The 16268-nt window shown below is 58.8% G+C and overlaps 1 protein-coding gene across 1 annotated transcript in view; it reads right to left on the minus strand.

The window, feature by feature from the left end:
* LOC114923223 (rab11 family-interacting protein 1-like) overlaps positions 1-14542 on the minus strand; it is a 26577-nt gene extending 12035 nt beyond the window's left edge. The window contains exons 1-3 of the mRNA XM_029285927.1: positions 14154-14542; positions 3205-3641; positions 1935-2607 (exon numbers count right to left, since the gene is read on the minus strand). Coding sequence (XP_029141760.1) covers positions 1935-2607; positions 3205-3641; positions 14154-14542 — 1499 coding nt within the window. The remainder of the gene's footprint in view (positions 1-1934; positions 2608-3204; positions 3642-14153) is intronic.
* Positions 14543-16268: the final 1726 nt, after the last annotated feature.

Consider the following 16268-nt stretch of genomic DNA (forward strand, 5'->3'; position numbering starts at 1 on the left):
CCTGGGGATGCTTACGACCCAGTTCCAAAGGTCCAATGGCCACGCCCCTTGTGGTCACGTGATCCAATTTCGGGCAGCCGATGATCCGTACTTACAACCGTCTGCATTGTCCCGTGGCCGCGTTCTGCGACGTTTCTGCCCAAAACCAACATTTGCATCCAGTTTTCAGCAAAACTAGACAACGGTGAACAACCAGTTCATTTAATGACCACCACAAAAAAAAATTTGTAAAATCAGGTCAGACACGTGGGTGACCTGTTTTATGACCATCGCAAGTTATGACCATAATGGGGAGTTATAAGTCGAGGACCACCTGTACAAATAAGGTTGGTTGGGCTTTGAATTGAGGTACGTGACCCTAACACCATTGTGTTAATGATGGCTACTCTGTTTCTTCTGCTTTTCTTGACCACAGGAGACGACTTGCTGCTCTTCGGCTGTAATATGAGGTGGCCCATGCCAAATGGCCAGCATATCAGCCTCCAGTCCGGCCAGGTCGCCTTCCGCCGTGGTCCTCTCCTTCCCTCCAGCCGGGCATCGTTCCCGCTTCAGCCCAGCCGCCTCAGAAGCATCAAAGCTGCTGCTGCTGCTCCCGTTTGACCTCCGCTTTCCTCCCGTAGCTTCTTGGAGGCCGTCTGACCAGGGCTCGGGGTCATCGCCCACTATCACGTTGACCTTGACATGTGAACGCCCACTTGGTTTTCTCGCTCAAGCGGTGGGAACTGTTTCCAGCGGAAACCTGGCTTCTACCCCAATCTAGGCAACCAGGCCAGAATGTTGAAATGGGGGACTCCCTCTGGATGGGATGGTGGGCCCTCCCTCCCCCAAAACTGCTCCAGGGGCCTCTGAGACATGCAGGCCCCTTCCCCCCCACGGAAGCCCCAGATCAGACCCTGCCAGACCCAAAATGGGGGCCCAGCACTACACAGAGGCTGCTTAGTCCCTGCAGTGCTGGCTCCTCCATTTTAATCCCATTTTCCCCAAAGGAACTCGGGAAGCAGCTCCAGGGGCTCCTGGGGGCCCGGAAATGACCACAGCTCCATTGCAGTGGCCGCCATTTCCAGAGAGAGGTAGAAATGCTCTTTTGGTGCTGCCAGAAGATGGACTCTTCAACCCAGAGGGGGCACATGGGGTGGCCAGGAAGCAGGCGAAGGAGGAGCGGAAGCCCAGCGTTGCGCGTCTCCTACTTGAAAGCCATTACCGCTGTGCAGGGGCCAATCCAGAGTGACGGGCTGAACTGGGACCTTGTTCTGTTCGTCACAAGCTGACTGGTGCAGCAAAGAGTGGACTTCAGGTGCTTTTCATCTGCGCTCCCCCCCCCAACCACCACCACGTGCCCCAATGCTCGACAGGCCGGATCCCAGGAACTCCCCCCTTCCAGCATTTCCTTTCAGACAACACGGATCTCCTCCTCCGTTTTGCTGCCCTTCCAAAGAGCCCCCCCCGGACTCAAATGTCCAGCTGCCCTAATGACAGAACATACCCCGTTGCAATCAGGCAGTGGCCAAGCGCAGGCGGTCCCCACAGAGTGCCGCTCCTCTGGGGCCCCATTCAGGCTGGGCTGAGGCAAGGTCCTCGCGGGCCCAGCTCCCCCCCGGGCAGGGGTCTCGGAAGCAGCCCCCACAGCAACGTTGCCTCGCAGCCTTGCCGCAGGTGCCGCCCTGCTTCCTCTTTCAACTGACCTTCCTTTCCGCAGCAGCTGGATCCTGCCCAGCAGCTGCATTCATGCCAACCGGGGATTTCCAAGGCTATCCTGGCACCGGGAAGGTTGGGCAAACCCCCAAACTCAGGCAGCTCCACAATCAGGTGCCTGACGTGCCCCCCGCCCAGGCGGCTGCCCTTCCGGGCGTTCCCTCCCAGCTGCAAAGGGTCAGCCACAGGGCTGGAGCCCAGAAGTGCCACTTCCAGCCCCCGCCCCACAGATGCCGGCTCACCTGGGCTTTCGAACCGGCTCTCTGGGATCTTGCCGGTTGGTCTGGCCGCTCCGGGGTTCCTCTTTCCCTCCAGCTGCGGCCTCCAGACTCGACCCGGGCTTGGGGCTCTGTCCGTGGCCCCTGCCGTCCCCACGATGGTCCCTCTCGTCCTGAGGCCTCACCCTCCTGACCTCCGGGGGGAAGGCCAGGGGGGCAGCCATGGGAACGGGCTGGCTCTCGGCCTGCAGGCCCTCCTCCCTCCTGGCTCGGACCCGCTGCTTGTTCAGGGCGATGGTCTTCACCGAGAGCTTGTCTTCCTCCTGCGCCGCCAAAATGGGGGGTGACGGGATGAACCGGGGGAGGTCTTTCGGGGGTCCTTTCTGGAAATTGCTGGCAGGCCAGGGCGGCAGGTCCGGTTCAACAGCAGGCGGTCTGGCCCCCGAGGAGCCCCTCCCCTGCTTGCCGGGATCGCTCTGGGCGGGAGGAAGGGGGGCCAGCGAGAGGAAGGAGGGCTTGGGGGAGGGCTCCTCGCAGTAAATGTGGCTCCCGTTGATGCAGAGCGAGGACCCGGAGGAGGGGGGGTCCTTGGGGGGCCTCAGGCCCTGCAGGGCTTCTGGCAGCAGGTTGATCTGGCCCACCTCATCGCTGAAGGCCCTCTTGTGGGTCAGCTGTGGGGAGGGCAGAAAGTCTCTTCCTGGGAGGGAAGGAAGGAGCAAAGACGTGGTCAGCCCAGCTGCTCTGCCCCACAAAGGCAAAAAACGGGGGGAATCCCCTTCGTTTTGAGTACCACCTTTTCCAACTCACACACTTTATTGAAAATCAGAAGGTTTTGTGGCCCACATCTTACGCCTTAATTGGAAAAAGTGCTACCAAACCTTTTGGGGCTTTTCCCCCGAAAAAACTGGGTAATTCACCCAGCTTAAAAGTTGGGTGGTGCTAAAATGACCGTCAGACCCTCCGTATCCGGGTGGGGGGCTCACTCCCAATCCCCTGCCTTGCTCCAGAAGGGCCACAAATGTCTCTCCTCTTGCGCCCAGGCCTCCCGAAAAGCCCCCCAGAGGCAAAGCCCCCTCCTCCCCAAGAGGAGACCCAGAGGGGGCCACCTGCCAGATGCTGCAACCGGGCAGCCGTCCGTTCCTTCCCCCTGGGGGGCACCGAGAGCAGCAACTCAGCCCTCTGACTCAAAAGGGCAAAAGGAGCAGCATCTGCGGGAGGGGGGCAGGGGGGGCATCCTAGAATCCCAGGGTCTTTCCCAAGGCCAGCTGGCACAGCCCCCCCCCGGCTTACTTACCGGCAGGGTCGGTGGAGAGGCTGCTGTGCCGGCTGGGCGAGGGGCCCCCCTCGGCGCTGCCCAGGCCCCCCAGGCTGCTGGCAGAGGAGAGGGTGCTGGCGGAGCCCAGGGAGGTGCTGGAGCCGGTCAGGGAGGAGCGGTGCAGCTGGCCCCTGAAGAAGAAGCCCCCCCGGGCCTTCTCCTTGGGGGGCCCCGGGCGCAGGTCCTCGTCCAGGGCCCCGCTGCTGCTGGGCACAATGGCGGAGGAGGAGTCCAGGTCGTAGCGGTGCTTGCCCGTCATCTTGTCCTTCAGCCGCCGGAAGGGCGAGCGCGGCTTCTCCTTGACAGACAGGTCGAACATGCTGGCCGTCAGGGTGGGGCGCGTGAACTGCAGGCTCAGCTGGATCTCGCCCCGCTCCTTCTCCTTCTTGCCCGGCTTGGAGTGGAGCTTGTACCACCTGGGGGGACACAGGAGGGAGGGCAGGGCATCAACCCAGAGACCCCCACAAGGGGAGGGGGACGTCCTCACGACCCCTCACTCCCAGCTGCCCTTCCCCGAAGCAGCCCCCCTGGCCCTAACGCTGTCCGGCCCCTTGGCAGGGACGTCTGAACAGGGCTGTGGAGTCGGAGTCGGAGTAAATTTTGGGTACCTGGAGTCGGAGTCAGAGTCGGCAAACAATGCACCGACTCCGACTCCTACTAAATTTAGATTGGAATTTTAAAAAAAGCAAGTTTAAATGTCCCAATTCACAAAAAGTTATAATTAATGACTTCTCTACTGTAAGAATAAAGACCAATGCATGCAGTGCCTCACGTAACCGCAAAACAAACGTTAAGTGACCGTGAAGAAGCATGCTTTTCATGTGCTTCACTATATGGCAGAGGAGTCGGAGAGTCGGAGTCGGAAGTACAAAAAACTGAGGAGTCGGAACATTTATCTACCGACTCCACAGCCCTGCGGTCTGAAAACTGCCACTCCAGGGGCACGAGGTTGGGGAGTGCCCTGCTCTCTGCCACCCTCTCCTGGGCTTCTCTTCCTGGCACTTGCCCTGATCAGGATTCGCATGGAGGGCCCTCTGTTCTGCTCCGGTACACCCCCCACCCCACCCCCCCATAAAGAGGCAGGCCGGGCCCTCCTGGGCTGCTCTGGACAGCCTCTGCCCCCGTCTCAGCAGGGCTCTGCCCAGGGTGTGTGTGTGGGGGGTGGTTCTTCTTCCTTTCCACCAAGAAAAGCCAGCAGCTGCCCCACCCACACAGCTGGATGGCCACAGCTGCCAGGCTGCAATCTACCATCCTCCCACAAAGGGTCCACTCTAACTAAGCTCTGGGCCCCCCACCCTTGCAGGCTCCCCTGTGAGACGGCAGAGACCCTGCCTGGTCCCACCTTTGCCCGTGTGCCAACTCTCGTAAAATGTCCCCTCTGTGCCCGTGAAACAGGTGCCAAGGAACGGATGCAATGGTGCCCTAGAACGACCTCGGGGGCAACAGCAGGAATACGGGCAGGGCCAGAGGCTCCGGAGAGACCCTCCCTTGTTTCCTGGGCAGTAAAGGGGAGGGGGGGGAGGAGAGAAATGGACTTTCAGACTTGCAAGACCCTGTTAATGTAACCTTAGGACAGTGTTTCTCAACCTTGACCATTTTAAGGCATGTGGACTTCAACTCCCAGAATTCCACAGCCAGCAATGCTGGCTGTGGAATTCTGGGAGTTGAAGTCCACATGCCTTAAAATGGTCAAGGTTGAGAAACACTGCCTTAGGATAAAACAGCTCCTGGGGCTGAAGTCTGAAAGGCCACTTCTCCTCCCCTTCCCCTCCCCAGCCCCCCAGACGAGGGAGGGTCTCTTCGGTGCCTCCGGCTCTGCCCACATTCCTGCCGAGGGCCTGGCAGCTCCCATGCCTGCTCCCGGCTGTCTTTCTCCGCCCTGCACCAGGGTGGGCGACTGGCCCCTTGCTGACCTGTGGACTTCAACTCCCAGAATTCCTGAGCCAGCCAAACTGCTCAGCCAGCAATTCTTCCCACAAGGTGATACGGAAGACAACATGTGTAATATACCATTTTGGAGTCCAGATTAAATGACCCCACAGCTTAGCAAAGGACGCTTTCGGACAGGCTCGGCCCTCCTCTTCCGCCCTTCCTCATGCAAGGCACCAGCCAGCCTTCGCCAGCAAACCCAGGCAAGAAGGTTGGCAGAGAAGCTGCCACAGAAACACAGAAGGCAGAGATGGAAATGACCACCAGGCCGCCTGGTCCTTAAGGAGGGGGCGCTGCAGATCTTGACCCCCACCCTTTAAACAAAGCAGGGCACAACTGCAGCAGCCCCCCAATTTATATAGTTGCCCATCTCCAAGGTCCCTTCCAACATCATCATCATCATCATCATCATCATCATCATTATTATTATTATGGATCATCGCACAGTCAGCCAGATGTTCAGACTGGATTTGGCATTTTGTCTACCTATCGAGTCCTTCCCAAGTGCCTGGGATAGGCAGATGTGGATGTTTGATGGTATTACAGATATCGTTGTTATTATTATTATTATTATTATTATTATTATTACTACTACTACTACTACTACTACTACTACTACTACTACTACTACTACTACTACTATTACTATTACCATTACCATCTTTAAGATCTCATCAGAACCGTAAATGCCATTAGCACAATCATAACTACAGGAACTGAACTGCATAGCAAGGAAACCCAAGGAAAACGTCGCAGTCAGAGGCACAGCCAGGAGTCAGGTCCCTTCACACATTCAGGGCCCCAGGCCCAGAGCCAGGTCTTTAGGGCATTACTTAAGGCCAGCAGGATCAGGGGGCCCCTAATCGCCAGAAGGAGAATATTCCAGAAGGTGGGCACTGTGGCAGCAAAGGCCCATCTGCCAGGCCTAGCAATCCCTGGCCGGTGGGAGCCGAGCGTGCCCACCCTGCCAGACCAGGCAGGATGGGCAGAAACAACTGGGGAGAGACCCCAGTCCCATGAGTAGAGTACCCCAGCCCCAAATCATAAGGGCTTCGCAGCTGACAGCTAGCTGGAAGCAGGCAGGGAACCAATGCAGCTGGCAGAGGCGTCCCATGCCTTGAAATCCGAGACCATTCCCTGCGCCTGCAGCCCTGCTCTGCGCCAGTGGAAGCTCTGGGACGCACCTCAAGGACGACCCCAGGCAGGTCACCCTTGAATTTTGCTTCCGTAGACTGTATTATATTTGCATAAACCGTTGCTTGCTCTTCTGCCTCATGTTCTCTGAGGCAGCATAGATGGGAAAGGTCCTCTAAAAGGTTGAGCTGAGCCGTGTGTGTGTGTGTGTGTGTGTGTGTGTTGTGGGCCAAGGACGAGAGGGAGGAAGGGAGCCCCAGCTGCCTCCCAGCCATGGGGCCAAGGAGGTCTTCCTCCCCGGGCAGCCTGCAGGCGTCCTGCCTGTGCTTGGCAATGCAGCCCAGCTTCCCCAGCTCATCCCTGCCAGCCCATTTCCAGAGAAATGTTTATTTGGAGAAGCTTCAGGAAGGTTTGGAAGCACTGCGGAGCACATGACTCACTGGAGGCCAGTCAACATCACACTTTTTCCAAAATACCCCAGCCCACAGCGAAGGAAGGAGAGAACAGATCCAGGGCAATCCAGGCAGGCCTTCCTCCAAAGCCCGGGCAGAGCCACTGGGCCAGTTTGCTGCTGCTCCTCTGTTCGCTAGAACATCTGGCAGGTTGGCAGGGCCAAAGGGCCCACGAGAAAGGCTGCGGGGCCATGTTGTGGGGCCCCACAGATCTGGGCCTCGAATGGCCCCCTCTACCTGGCAAAGAATCTGCCTGCAATTTCCAGCTTCTCTGCTCTGTTCCTTTTGGGGAGGGGCCTGCTGGCTCAGCCGCTGAATAGTCCCCCCCCCCGACAGCCCAGAAGGGGCTCAGCGGAAGATGCTGCTGCCAAGGGCCCACAAGCCTCCCCACAGCTTCCGACAGGCCTGCACGTTGCTCCCCCGATACTGTCCAAAGCAGATGAGTGACAGACGAGCAAGGCAGAAGTGGGTCCCTCTGCCCCAGTGACAGGAGAGGCCCCGTTCCCTCTGGGTGCCACTCGTGGGGTTCCAACCCTTCCAGCTGCTACTCTCCTCCTTGCCCTACGTCCGGGAGGCCCCGTTCGGCTTCTCTTTCTGGAACCAGCAGAGCCAATTCCCACCCGCCGGCTTCAGCCCTGGAATCCTGAATGCGCTGCCCGCCTTGGGAGACGTTGCCGGAGGTGCCTGGCAGGCGTGGCAGCAGAGGGCTCCCTCCCAGCTCAGGCTTTTCTCTTCTCGCCAGTGGGGTACCAGCCAGGCATCCAACAGTGCCATGCATGAAAGCAGGCAAAAGCCAGCTGTTCTTCTACACTCAGAGGGCAACTCCTCAGCACCGCACAACTTTGGACACGGGTTATTCTGGGATTCCCAGGGCCCCCTTGGGGGACACCCCTGCCCCAAGGCTTAGTCTGAGCCAGCACTCTTCTCAGCTGCCACAGAACAAACCAGCCCCTCCCCATCCCCGGGATGCACTGACCGACCTGCTCCAACATGTATCTTACAATATTCCAGTTAAACCCAAAGCCGATAAACACACATTTCGGCAGAACAGCAGCAAAACCCGAGCCCACAAATACATTCCTTAGTGCAGGGGTAGGCAACCTTGGCTCTTTTATGACTGGTGGACTTCAACTCCCAGAATTCCTGAGCCAGCCATGCTGAGGGGAAAGGGAGGGGTTTCCAAGCTGAGCCATGCTGGCTCAGGAATTCTGGGAGTTGAAGTCCACCAGTCATAAAGCGGCCTAGACCAGAGGTAGGCAACCTTGGCTCTTTTATGACTCGTGGACTTCAACTCCCAGAATTCCTGAGCCAGCCTGGCTCAGCTTGGAAACCTCTCCCTCTCCCCTTAGCATAGCTGGCTCAGGAATTCTGGGAGTTGAAGTCCACGGGTCGTAAAAGAGCCAAGGTTGCCTACCCCTGCCTTAGTGTCTCAACATCAACCCTGGGAAAGACTAAAAACTCCACAAAGCAATTCCAAAAGCACCACTTTATTTCCCAAACGTCAGGCAAGAAAACGCCAAGCGTTTTTCTGGGAAAGGTGCCCTAAGTGGAAAGCACCGGTTTGGGGTCTCTGCCCAGAATGGGGTGGGAATTGGGGGCTCTCTTTGGGGTGGATGGGAGGGGGTAGGGAGGGGGCACCGAGGGCCAAGCCAGGCAGGGGTTTTTAGGGCAATATGAGCAGCTCAGAAGCCTCCCAGAAACCCAGCTGGCGTCACCCGTGTTCTGTGAGCATGGTGGTTCTCCCCCCAGGAGGGGCTGTTCCAAGAGGGAGTCTTCAAAGGAAGCCCCATACAGAATATACAGCAGTAGTCTATTCTCACGCTAACAAAGGTAGGACTGAAAGGTCTTGTGCCGAGTGTGGTTGTTTTCTTGCATTTTATGACCTAGCTAGGAGTTGGGAGTTGCTGAGTTGACATTCTAGTGGCAGGCCCCATCGGTGCTGTTTGAGTGGTCTTAGAGGTTGTTTAATATTGGTTTGTTTGTCAGTTCCTTGACTGGGGTATTGTTTACTTGAGGTAATCTTTGCTCATCTGGGCGCCGATTGCTGGTGGGGAGCCGTTTTGGTGAGACTTGCTGAGCAAAGGCCGGCTGCTTCTGTTTCCCACCTGCTTCCTGAGCGCTTCCCACGAGTCCGGATCTCCCAGCCACGATCCCTGCGGCTTCCGAGCAAGCGGCCTCCCACTCTGAGTCAGAGCACGCAAGAGCGCCAGCGTTTCTAAGCAGAAGCGCCTCCATCCGGCAGGGATTTACTTCCACGCAGAGCCTTACGGCCTCCAGGCTCTCTGTGTCCCACTTGGCTCCAAGAGGCCCATCCGTCAACTTGCCGATAAGGACACATTCCCTTGAACCACGGAACAGGGCGGCCAGCACCATATAATCTGAATGCTCTTCTGTGGGTCACCCATGGGGCGCCTACAAGCTTCTCTTTCAGTCAATGAAGTTTTCCTCCAGTCTTCTCTGAAAGGGCACTCTCTGGTGCTGTAATTACGATGAGGCTCAACCTGCACAACCAGCAGCAAGCGAAAGACGGCGGTTTCTCAGCTTCCTTTTGTACTCCAGAGCTCCTGGTCCTGCTCCTCCTTTCTCCAGTGGTAAAGGCAGGACACGGTCCCAGTCGGTGGAGCTGCTGAAGTTCTCCCCAACCGGAGGCAAGCTGCTCCCTGGTGCAGAAGCTTTATTCTTATCGTGCCCCTGGTCTGCGCCTCTCCAGGAGACGGCTCTCTTCCTGAAGGTGGCCTCTCTTGAAGAGTCAGGGCAGCCCCAGAAGGTCCCACTCTGTTACGTCCTACAGGAAGGTCCCACGCCTGATCTTCCACTCAGACACTGGATCCCTTCGGCCACTCCAATCATCCCAGAAGACCACGTTGGTGATGACATCGGCAACTGTTTTCCCAAGGCTGAGGGCCCAACAGACATCTTGTGTGTTGCCCATGTGCCACCCAGCCCAGGCAGCCAAGCTTTGGAGACAGGCCCAAATCTCCACAAGCGTGGGAAACACTTTCCCCCTTTGCCCGAAGCTACGCTGGTCACGAATGACCGACGGGCTGCTCTCTCAGCAGAAAGACGGCAGGAGGTCCAAAGGGCAACCAGGCTGCCCCCCACCCAAACCCTCTTCCACACTGACCACAACATCCGGGGATTTGTGACTGATGGTTCCAAAGTCTCAAGTGGTATAAAATCCCCCTCTCTGTACACAGAGTTTTTCTGAAGGAAGGACAGCCATCAGGCAGGGCTGCCATAGTGGATGCTGCTGGATGCAAGCAGTTATGCTTGATGACCTCTTAGGTCTTTTCCAACTCCGAGTTGTCCTAAGAACAACGGGTGGGCTTCAGGAAATGCATGAATTCTGAGATGCTGAATTTTTTGGTAGGGAATCTGTAAATCACCCAGGCAGCTTGTGGCCACCATTCCTTATGAACCCATTGAATCCCTGGTTCTCAGCTTTAATTCCAAAATATTTTTCGGCAGAAGCTGCACAACACTGCAATTTCCTCTGCTGGGTGTGGAGATAACCCTGATGGACTGGATGAGTCACTAAGGAAGGACAGAAGGCAACTCATGACACACACGCACACAGAGAGAGAGAGAGAGAGAGACAGAGAGAGAGAGACAGAGAGAGAGAGAGACAGAGACAGAGACAGAGAGAGAGAGAGAGAGAGAGAGAGAGAGAGAGAGAGAGAGAGAGAGAGAGAGAGAGAGAGCCACGCTGGCAGGCTTTCGAGATTCCCAAAAATAAAATTGTGTTCCTGGAATCCGGGCAGCGCCTGTTTCCTCACCTGGCCCACCCTAAGAACTGACACGCGGTGCCCTTCACTCCAACAGTCCTCAGATCTGCAGAGCAACTAAAACGGGAATCAAGACAGATCGCAATGCTTCCAGGTGACGGGAAGTGGAGGAGGGCAGTGGGCACTCCCAAACCACGTCCCGAAGTCAAGGGGGGCGGGCCTGAGGTCTTCTGGGAGAGGAGAAAGGCCTAAGACCCCCAGCTTTTCATCCTTCAGGCTCTGCTCAGCCATAAAGTCCAAAGGAAGTACCTTGATGTTTGGACTTGCAAGCCAACGAGAGCTGCACTCCAGATCCTGCAGGGCAAACAGCTCCAGAGGTCCTCTGGATGAAGCAGTAGGGCCTGGAGGGTCCCAGGACGTGTGTTACCTTCTGTCATGGCGCCTGCCTTGGGGAACAGCCTCCACTCTTATTACTGGCCTTCTGGAGCTGGCTTTTAGGACGGGAAGGAGCCTGGTCCAGGGACCGTGGGCTGGTTAGATGTCATAGTGGCTTGTACTTGCCTCTTGTAAATTGTTATGGATTGCTGCCCTTTTATCTTTGCTGCCCAAGTCATCCCTATAAATAAAAGCTTTCCTATTCTGGTTCCCTTCTAGGGCTTTAGACAAATTCCTACAATTCCCAGGCAGTATGGCAGCCCTACAGGAATTCTGGTTTATGCCACTCTGAGAATCTCAGCTTAATTTTATTTTCCCAGGGCTCTCCAGAAAAGCCGGATTGGGATTTCCAACCTTCCCAACTAATGGAAGGGAAGGCTGGTGTCAGCTGATGGCAGAGGCCCTCCTGCAGGGTGGACAGTGGCCATTCCCAAGCCTGCACTCACAAAAGTGTGTTGATTAGTGCTAGATTTCAACACGGCCAGGAAACCTTCCACAGCTCCTGCAGCCTTGCAGCCACCCCCAGACCTTTGCACAAAGTTCAGCTTGCAGCCGTCCAGCCTGAGCAGCAGTTGGTGAGAGAAGGGGAAATTGCTCCATCCCGCTCGGAAGCAAGGCAGGCCCTGGCTCAACCAGGGGAAGGAACCCCGGCTGTCAGACGGCCTTCTTCCACACCCGAAAGGAGCATGTATGTGGCTTCTTTGAATTGAGATGGACGCATTCTGCTCCAGGGACGTGTCTCCATCCGGATTGCAAAAGCTCTGAAGTTCGGGGGGGGGGGGTCCTTGGTGCTGAGCTTGGCGGACCAAGGACCCTTCATTTCAACTCTGAGCTACACAAACTCTTCTTTATCCGTACTCTGAAGTTTGTTTCCAGCAAGACTCCTCAGGTCCCGAAATAAAAGCGAAGAACGTTCACCATTTTTGTTTCCACCTGGACCAGGGGTAGGCCACCTTGGCTCTTTTATGACTCGTGGACTTCAACTCCCAGAATTCCTGAGCCAGCCAAGCTGGCTCAGGAATTCTGGGAGTTGAAGTCCACGAGTCATAAAAGAGCCAAGGTGGCCTACCCCTGACCTGGACCAAGCCTAAAGTCTTCCCTGTTTTGTGACTCCACTGCTGAAGCCCCCTTGGTGAGCGCCACTTTCTGTAGGAGGGGCCTTTCCGTGCCCAGGCCCAGCGCCTGCCATCCTTCCTCCTCTTAGAGCTGAGCTGCCCCACCCGCTCAGCCCCCTTTTTCATTTCAGTGTTGATGTCTGTGAACTGCGATGCCCGGAAGTCCATCAGATGAGATGCCACCAAACCCGGTTCTCTTGTGGTCTGTCCAACTTTCTTTGGAGACTTCATGAGAAGCTGCAGGGACGGTTTCTTCCAGCCCAGCACCCCTCTTTGGAAGTTAGCCCTGGTGCCAACCTAAATTTACCTCCTTGAAGTTATCTTATTATAGAGGAGAAACAACCCCGTCCTGCTTCCAACGCAACTTCCGTTGTTTCCTAATTTCCAGCAGATTCATCTCACAATGTCTGAAAACGCGGGACCTGAAGGGAACCCCCACTCAAGTCCACCCACAGGTCGCAGGAGAGGCTGCTTCCTACGGCTCCTGCAGGCAGACCGTGCTGAAGGTGGTCATGGCCACCGAGAGATTGTGCCGGAAGAGGCACAGCTGGGTCCTGAGGCGGCTGGAGAACAAACAGTCAGCCTTATCTCAAGCGAACAGCCCCGAGTTCACACAATTGTGTGACATTTGGAACAATCGCCTGGCCTGTGATGAAACCGGCCTTTTCCTGCACCAAAGCAGGGAGCAGAAGGAGCCTCTGGGCCAGGGGGGCACCCAAGGAGATGGAGGAGAGGGGTGCCAGGGAGTTTCCTATGAGACAAGCCAGTGTGTCACCCCAACTGATGCGCTGCACCCTGGGCAGGAAGAAAGCCCGGGCAGTGCCAACAGCAGCAGCAACCCAGCCACGGCTCAGCCCTCCCGGTAGACCCACACAATGTCCCCTTCTGGGCAATAATGCAGGCCCTTTTCCACTCACCATGAAATATTCAAGGCAACAAATGACCAAGCAATTTAGGTATTCAAAAACACAGAACAAAAACACAACCTGGGCCAAAGTCAGCACAGGACACACCCCGGGTGCAGCTGGTGGGCTCCCTGTTTATAACGGAGGCCTTCAGCAAGGCGAGGGCAGTGCCGCTCAGGGTGGTCAGAAATGTAGGTCCTCCCAGCCAGCGCCCTCCATCGGGGCCTGGTCAACTCCCGACCCCTGCCCTGGAATCCAGCAGGGGAGAGGGCACCCCCACAAGACGGCTCCCCCACACTGGCGCCCCAACCTGCAAAGCCCCCTCCCAAGAGGCCCCAACTGGATGCCTGCAGAAAGTAAGGGAAACAGGACTTATATGGCAGAACCAACTAGCCCAAGCTGGGGGGCTTTTAGTATCAGACCCTGAAAGACACCTTCCCACACCAACGTGGGCAATGTTGCCTGGGAATTATGGGAGTTGAAGTCCAGCCTGGAAGGGGAAAGTGAGGAGCCATCTGTGCAGTTTCACCAAATGGACCGGATGGGAAGGAAGCTGCTCACCACCCTCCCTGCCAAGGTTGCAGGAGCATCCATCTTCCTGGGAGACCAAGGCATGGCCCCTCCAATGCCCCCTCGAGGCTGGCTGAGTGGGGAGACCAAGCAGGGATGCAGCGGCCCTGACCCCTCCCAGAGGCACCCCAGTTTCTACCCCCCCCCCCGAAGCCTGCCAGGAACCAGCCAGCAGGGCTCCTCCACAGGGCATCTACTCCCCTGGGGCAGGCCGGGGGCCCTCGCTGCAGCCTTCCAGATAGGACCGAACAACCTGCAAGTGTTGCCCCAGATGTGCCCAACATCTGGGGAAATGGACTTGGGCTCAAGGTTCCCCTGGTGCGGGGGAGGGGTGGGAGGGCCTGCCCTGCCTTCTTCCAGCCCAACTGCACCTCCGCCCCCCCCAGGCAGGTCCAGGCCAGAAATCCAGGCGCCCCAGCAGGGTCCCCTCCCAGGGGTCAAGCCAGGCCTCCTCTCGTGCCCCCCCGCACAGAATGGACCGGACCCCGAAATGCCTCCCGGCGGGGGGATGGCCCAAGCGGGGAGTCCAGGGCGGCCCCGCCCGATGCTGCAACCCCCCCAGCCCCCCTCCCCCGCCCCGGGAGTGACTCGGCGTTTCGGGGGCGGGGGGTCGGGCGGGGGAGCCGCGCTCTGCTCGCGCCCAGGAGCCCGCGCGCCACTCACCGGTCCGGGTGGGCGCGGCCGTCCTGCAGCAGCGCGGCCAGCGGGAGGGCGGCGCGGCCCAGGAAGCGGTCGGGGCCCACCAGCGCGCGCTGCCAGACCACCAGCTGCAGCAGCTGCGGGTCCGGGCCGGGCGGCGGGGCCGGGCGCGGGTCGGGCGGCGGCAGCTCCAGCGCGCACTCCTCGGCCCAGCGCGGGCAGCCGCTCCGGTGCGCGGCCACGGCGGTGCGGTGCTTCTGCCGGCCCAGCTGCAGCGCCACGAAGGCGGCGTCGCCCGGGCCCCCCTTGGCCCGCAGCCCCCGCGCCTGCACCACCGCCACCTGCACGTGGCTCGGCAGCCAGGCCGGCGGCGGCGGCGGCGGCGACTCCTCACCCGCCCGCGGCAGGCTCATCCCGGCGGGGGGGGGGCCCAGCCGGCTCCTGCGGCAAAGTTTCTCCGGCTCCCGCGGGCGGAGGCGACGGGCGGGCGGGCGGCAGGCGCGGCGGTGCTGCTGCTGCAGCTGCAGTAGGGTGGCCCCGCCCCCGCCCGGCCCAGCGCCCCCCCCGCGCCAGGAGGGCCCCNGGGCGGAGGCGACGGGCGGCAGGCGCGGCGGTGCTGCTGTTGCAGCTGCAGTAGGGTGGCCCCGCCCCCGCCCGGCCCAGCGCCCCCCCGCGCCAGGAGGGCCCCGCCCTTGCGGGCTGGCTCCGCCCCTCGCCCGGCCGCGGGGGGCGTCCCGCGCAGAGCTCCCCGGGCGGGCGGGGCCTCCGGGCCGTTTGGCGCCCCCCCAAACTTTGCGGGGGGCCGGCAGGAGCCGCGGCGGCTGGGCTGGAGGGCTGCCGGGGGGGGGGCGATGGGTAGAGCGGCGCGTGGCTCGCGGGCTGCTCGGCTGGAGTCCGGGGAGAGCCGCCTCGCGCACTTGGGGCAGCCTCGCGCGCCCCCTCCGCGCCCCGGGCCTCTGCAGGGAGCGGCCCTCCGCCCCCCGCCCCCGGCGGGCGTCTGGCCGCCCCGGTGTGGTTAGCTTAGGGCGGCGTTCCCGCGCAGCGGCGGGCTGCAGTCGGGCCAGGGGCTCCGCCGGGAGCTCTGCCAGCAACAGAGCGGCCTCCGAACCCCAACACGAAGGCGCCCCGGCCTCGAGGGCTCCGCCGCAGCCCTGGTTAACCTCGGTGCAGATGCAGAGTTCCCCCCCCACCGGGATTCCCCCCCACCGGCCCTGGCAGGGGCTGCGCGGTGGGAGTGCAGAAGGAGGGCCGGGGGGGGCAGGCTCGCTACTCCAGAACGGGGGGCTGGTGTTCTGGAGCGCGAGCATGCGCAGAGCAGAGCACGTGCAGCGCAGGGGAAGGCGGCACTGCTGTGGGTCGCGGACCCTGGAAGGGCCGAGCATGTTTCCAAGCGGGAAAACTCTCAATTTTATAGACCCCCTAAACTCCCACGAGTCTCTGGTTAGCTTAGAACTAAAATCCAGCTTGCTAAAATAAAAACACAAGAGACCCGAAAAGCAAAGTACAAAAAGTCAGATCAAACCCCCAAAGTCACTGACCCCTCCCGCAAGGCCTGGGGGACCAGCAGGTCTTCCAGCAAGGGAAAATGTCCACTTAAATAAGTGAGATCCTAGTTGACAGCCCTCCAGTGGCTGGCAAGGCTAGAATAATCAGCTCTGTTTGTAACTGTAGGTGGGAAAGGGGAACAGGAGGAAAAGCTGCAGACAGCTCGTGGTCTAGTCAGAGGCAACTGAACGGGTAGGCAACCGTGGCTCTTTTATGACTGGTGGACTTCAACTCCCAGAATTCCTCAGCCAGCCATGCTGAGGGGAAAGGGAGAGGTTTCCATGCTTAGCCATGCTGGCTCAGGAATTCTGGGAGTTGAAGTCCACGCGTAATAAAAGAGCCAAGGTTGCCTACCCCTGCCCCAGAAGGACTGGCAAAGGTCTCAGAAGGGACCCTCCCTAGTTTCTTGGACCGTAAAGGTAAGGTAAGCTATGTACCCTCAGACCTGCAAGATTCTATTAACATAACTTTACAATAAAGATAGCGCTAATATTCCCGAGTGGGCTTTGTATTTGGACTACCTTGCAAGGCTGGCAGATTTGTGCTGCAAAACTTTCTTTGCTATTAGTCTTGGCTGCCATCTAGTGGTCATCT

The sequence above is a fragment of the Protobothrops mucrosquamatus genome, unplaced genomic scaffold, assembly GCF_001527695.2.
Source record: "Protobothrops mucrosquamatus isolate PMUCROS unplaced genomic scaffold, P.Mucros_1.0 scaffold2540, whole genome shotgun sequence".
Lineage (NCBI taxonomy): Eukaryota > Metazoa > Chordata > Lepidosauria > Squamata > Viperidae > Protobothrops > Protobothrops mucrosquamatus.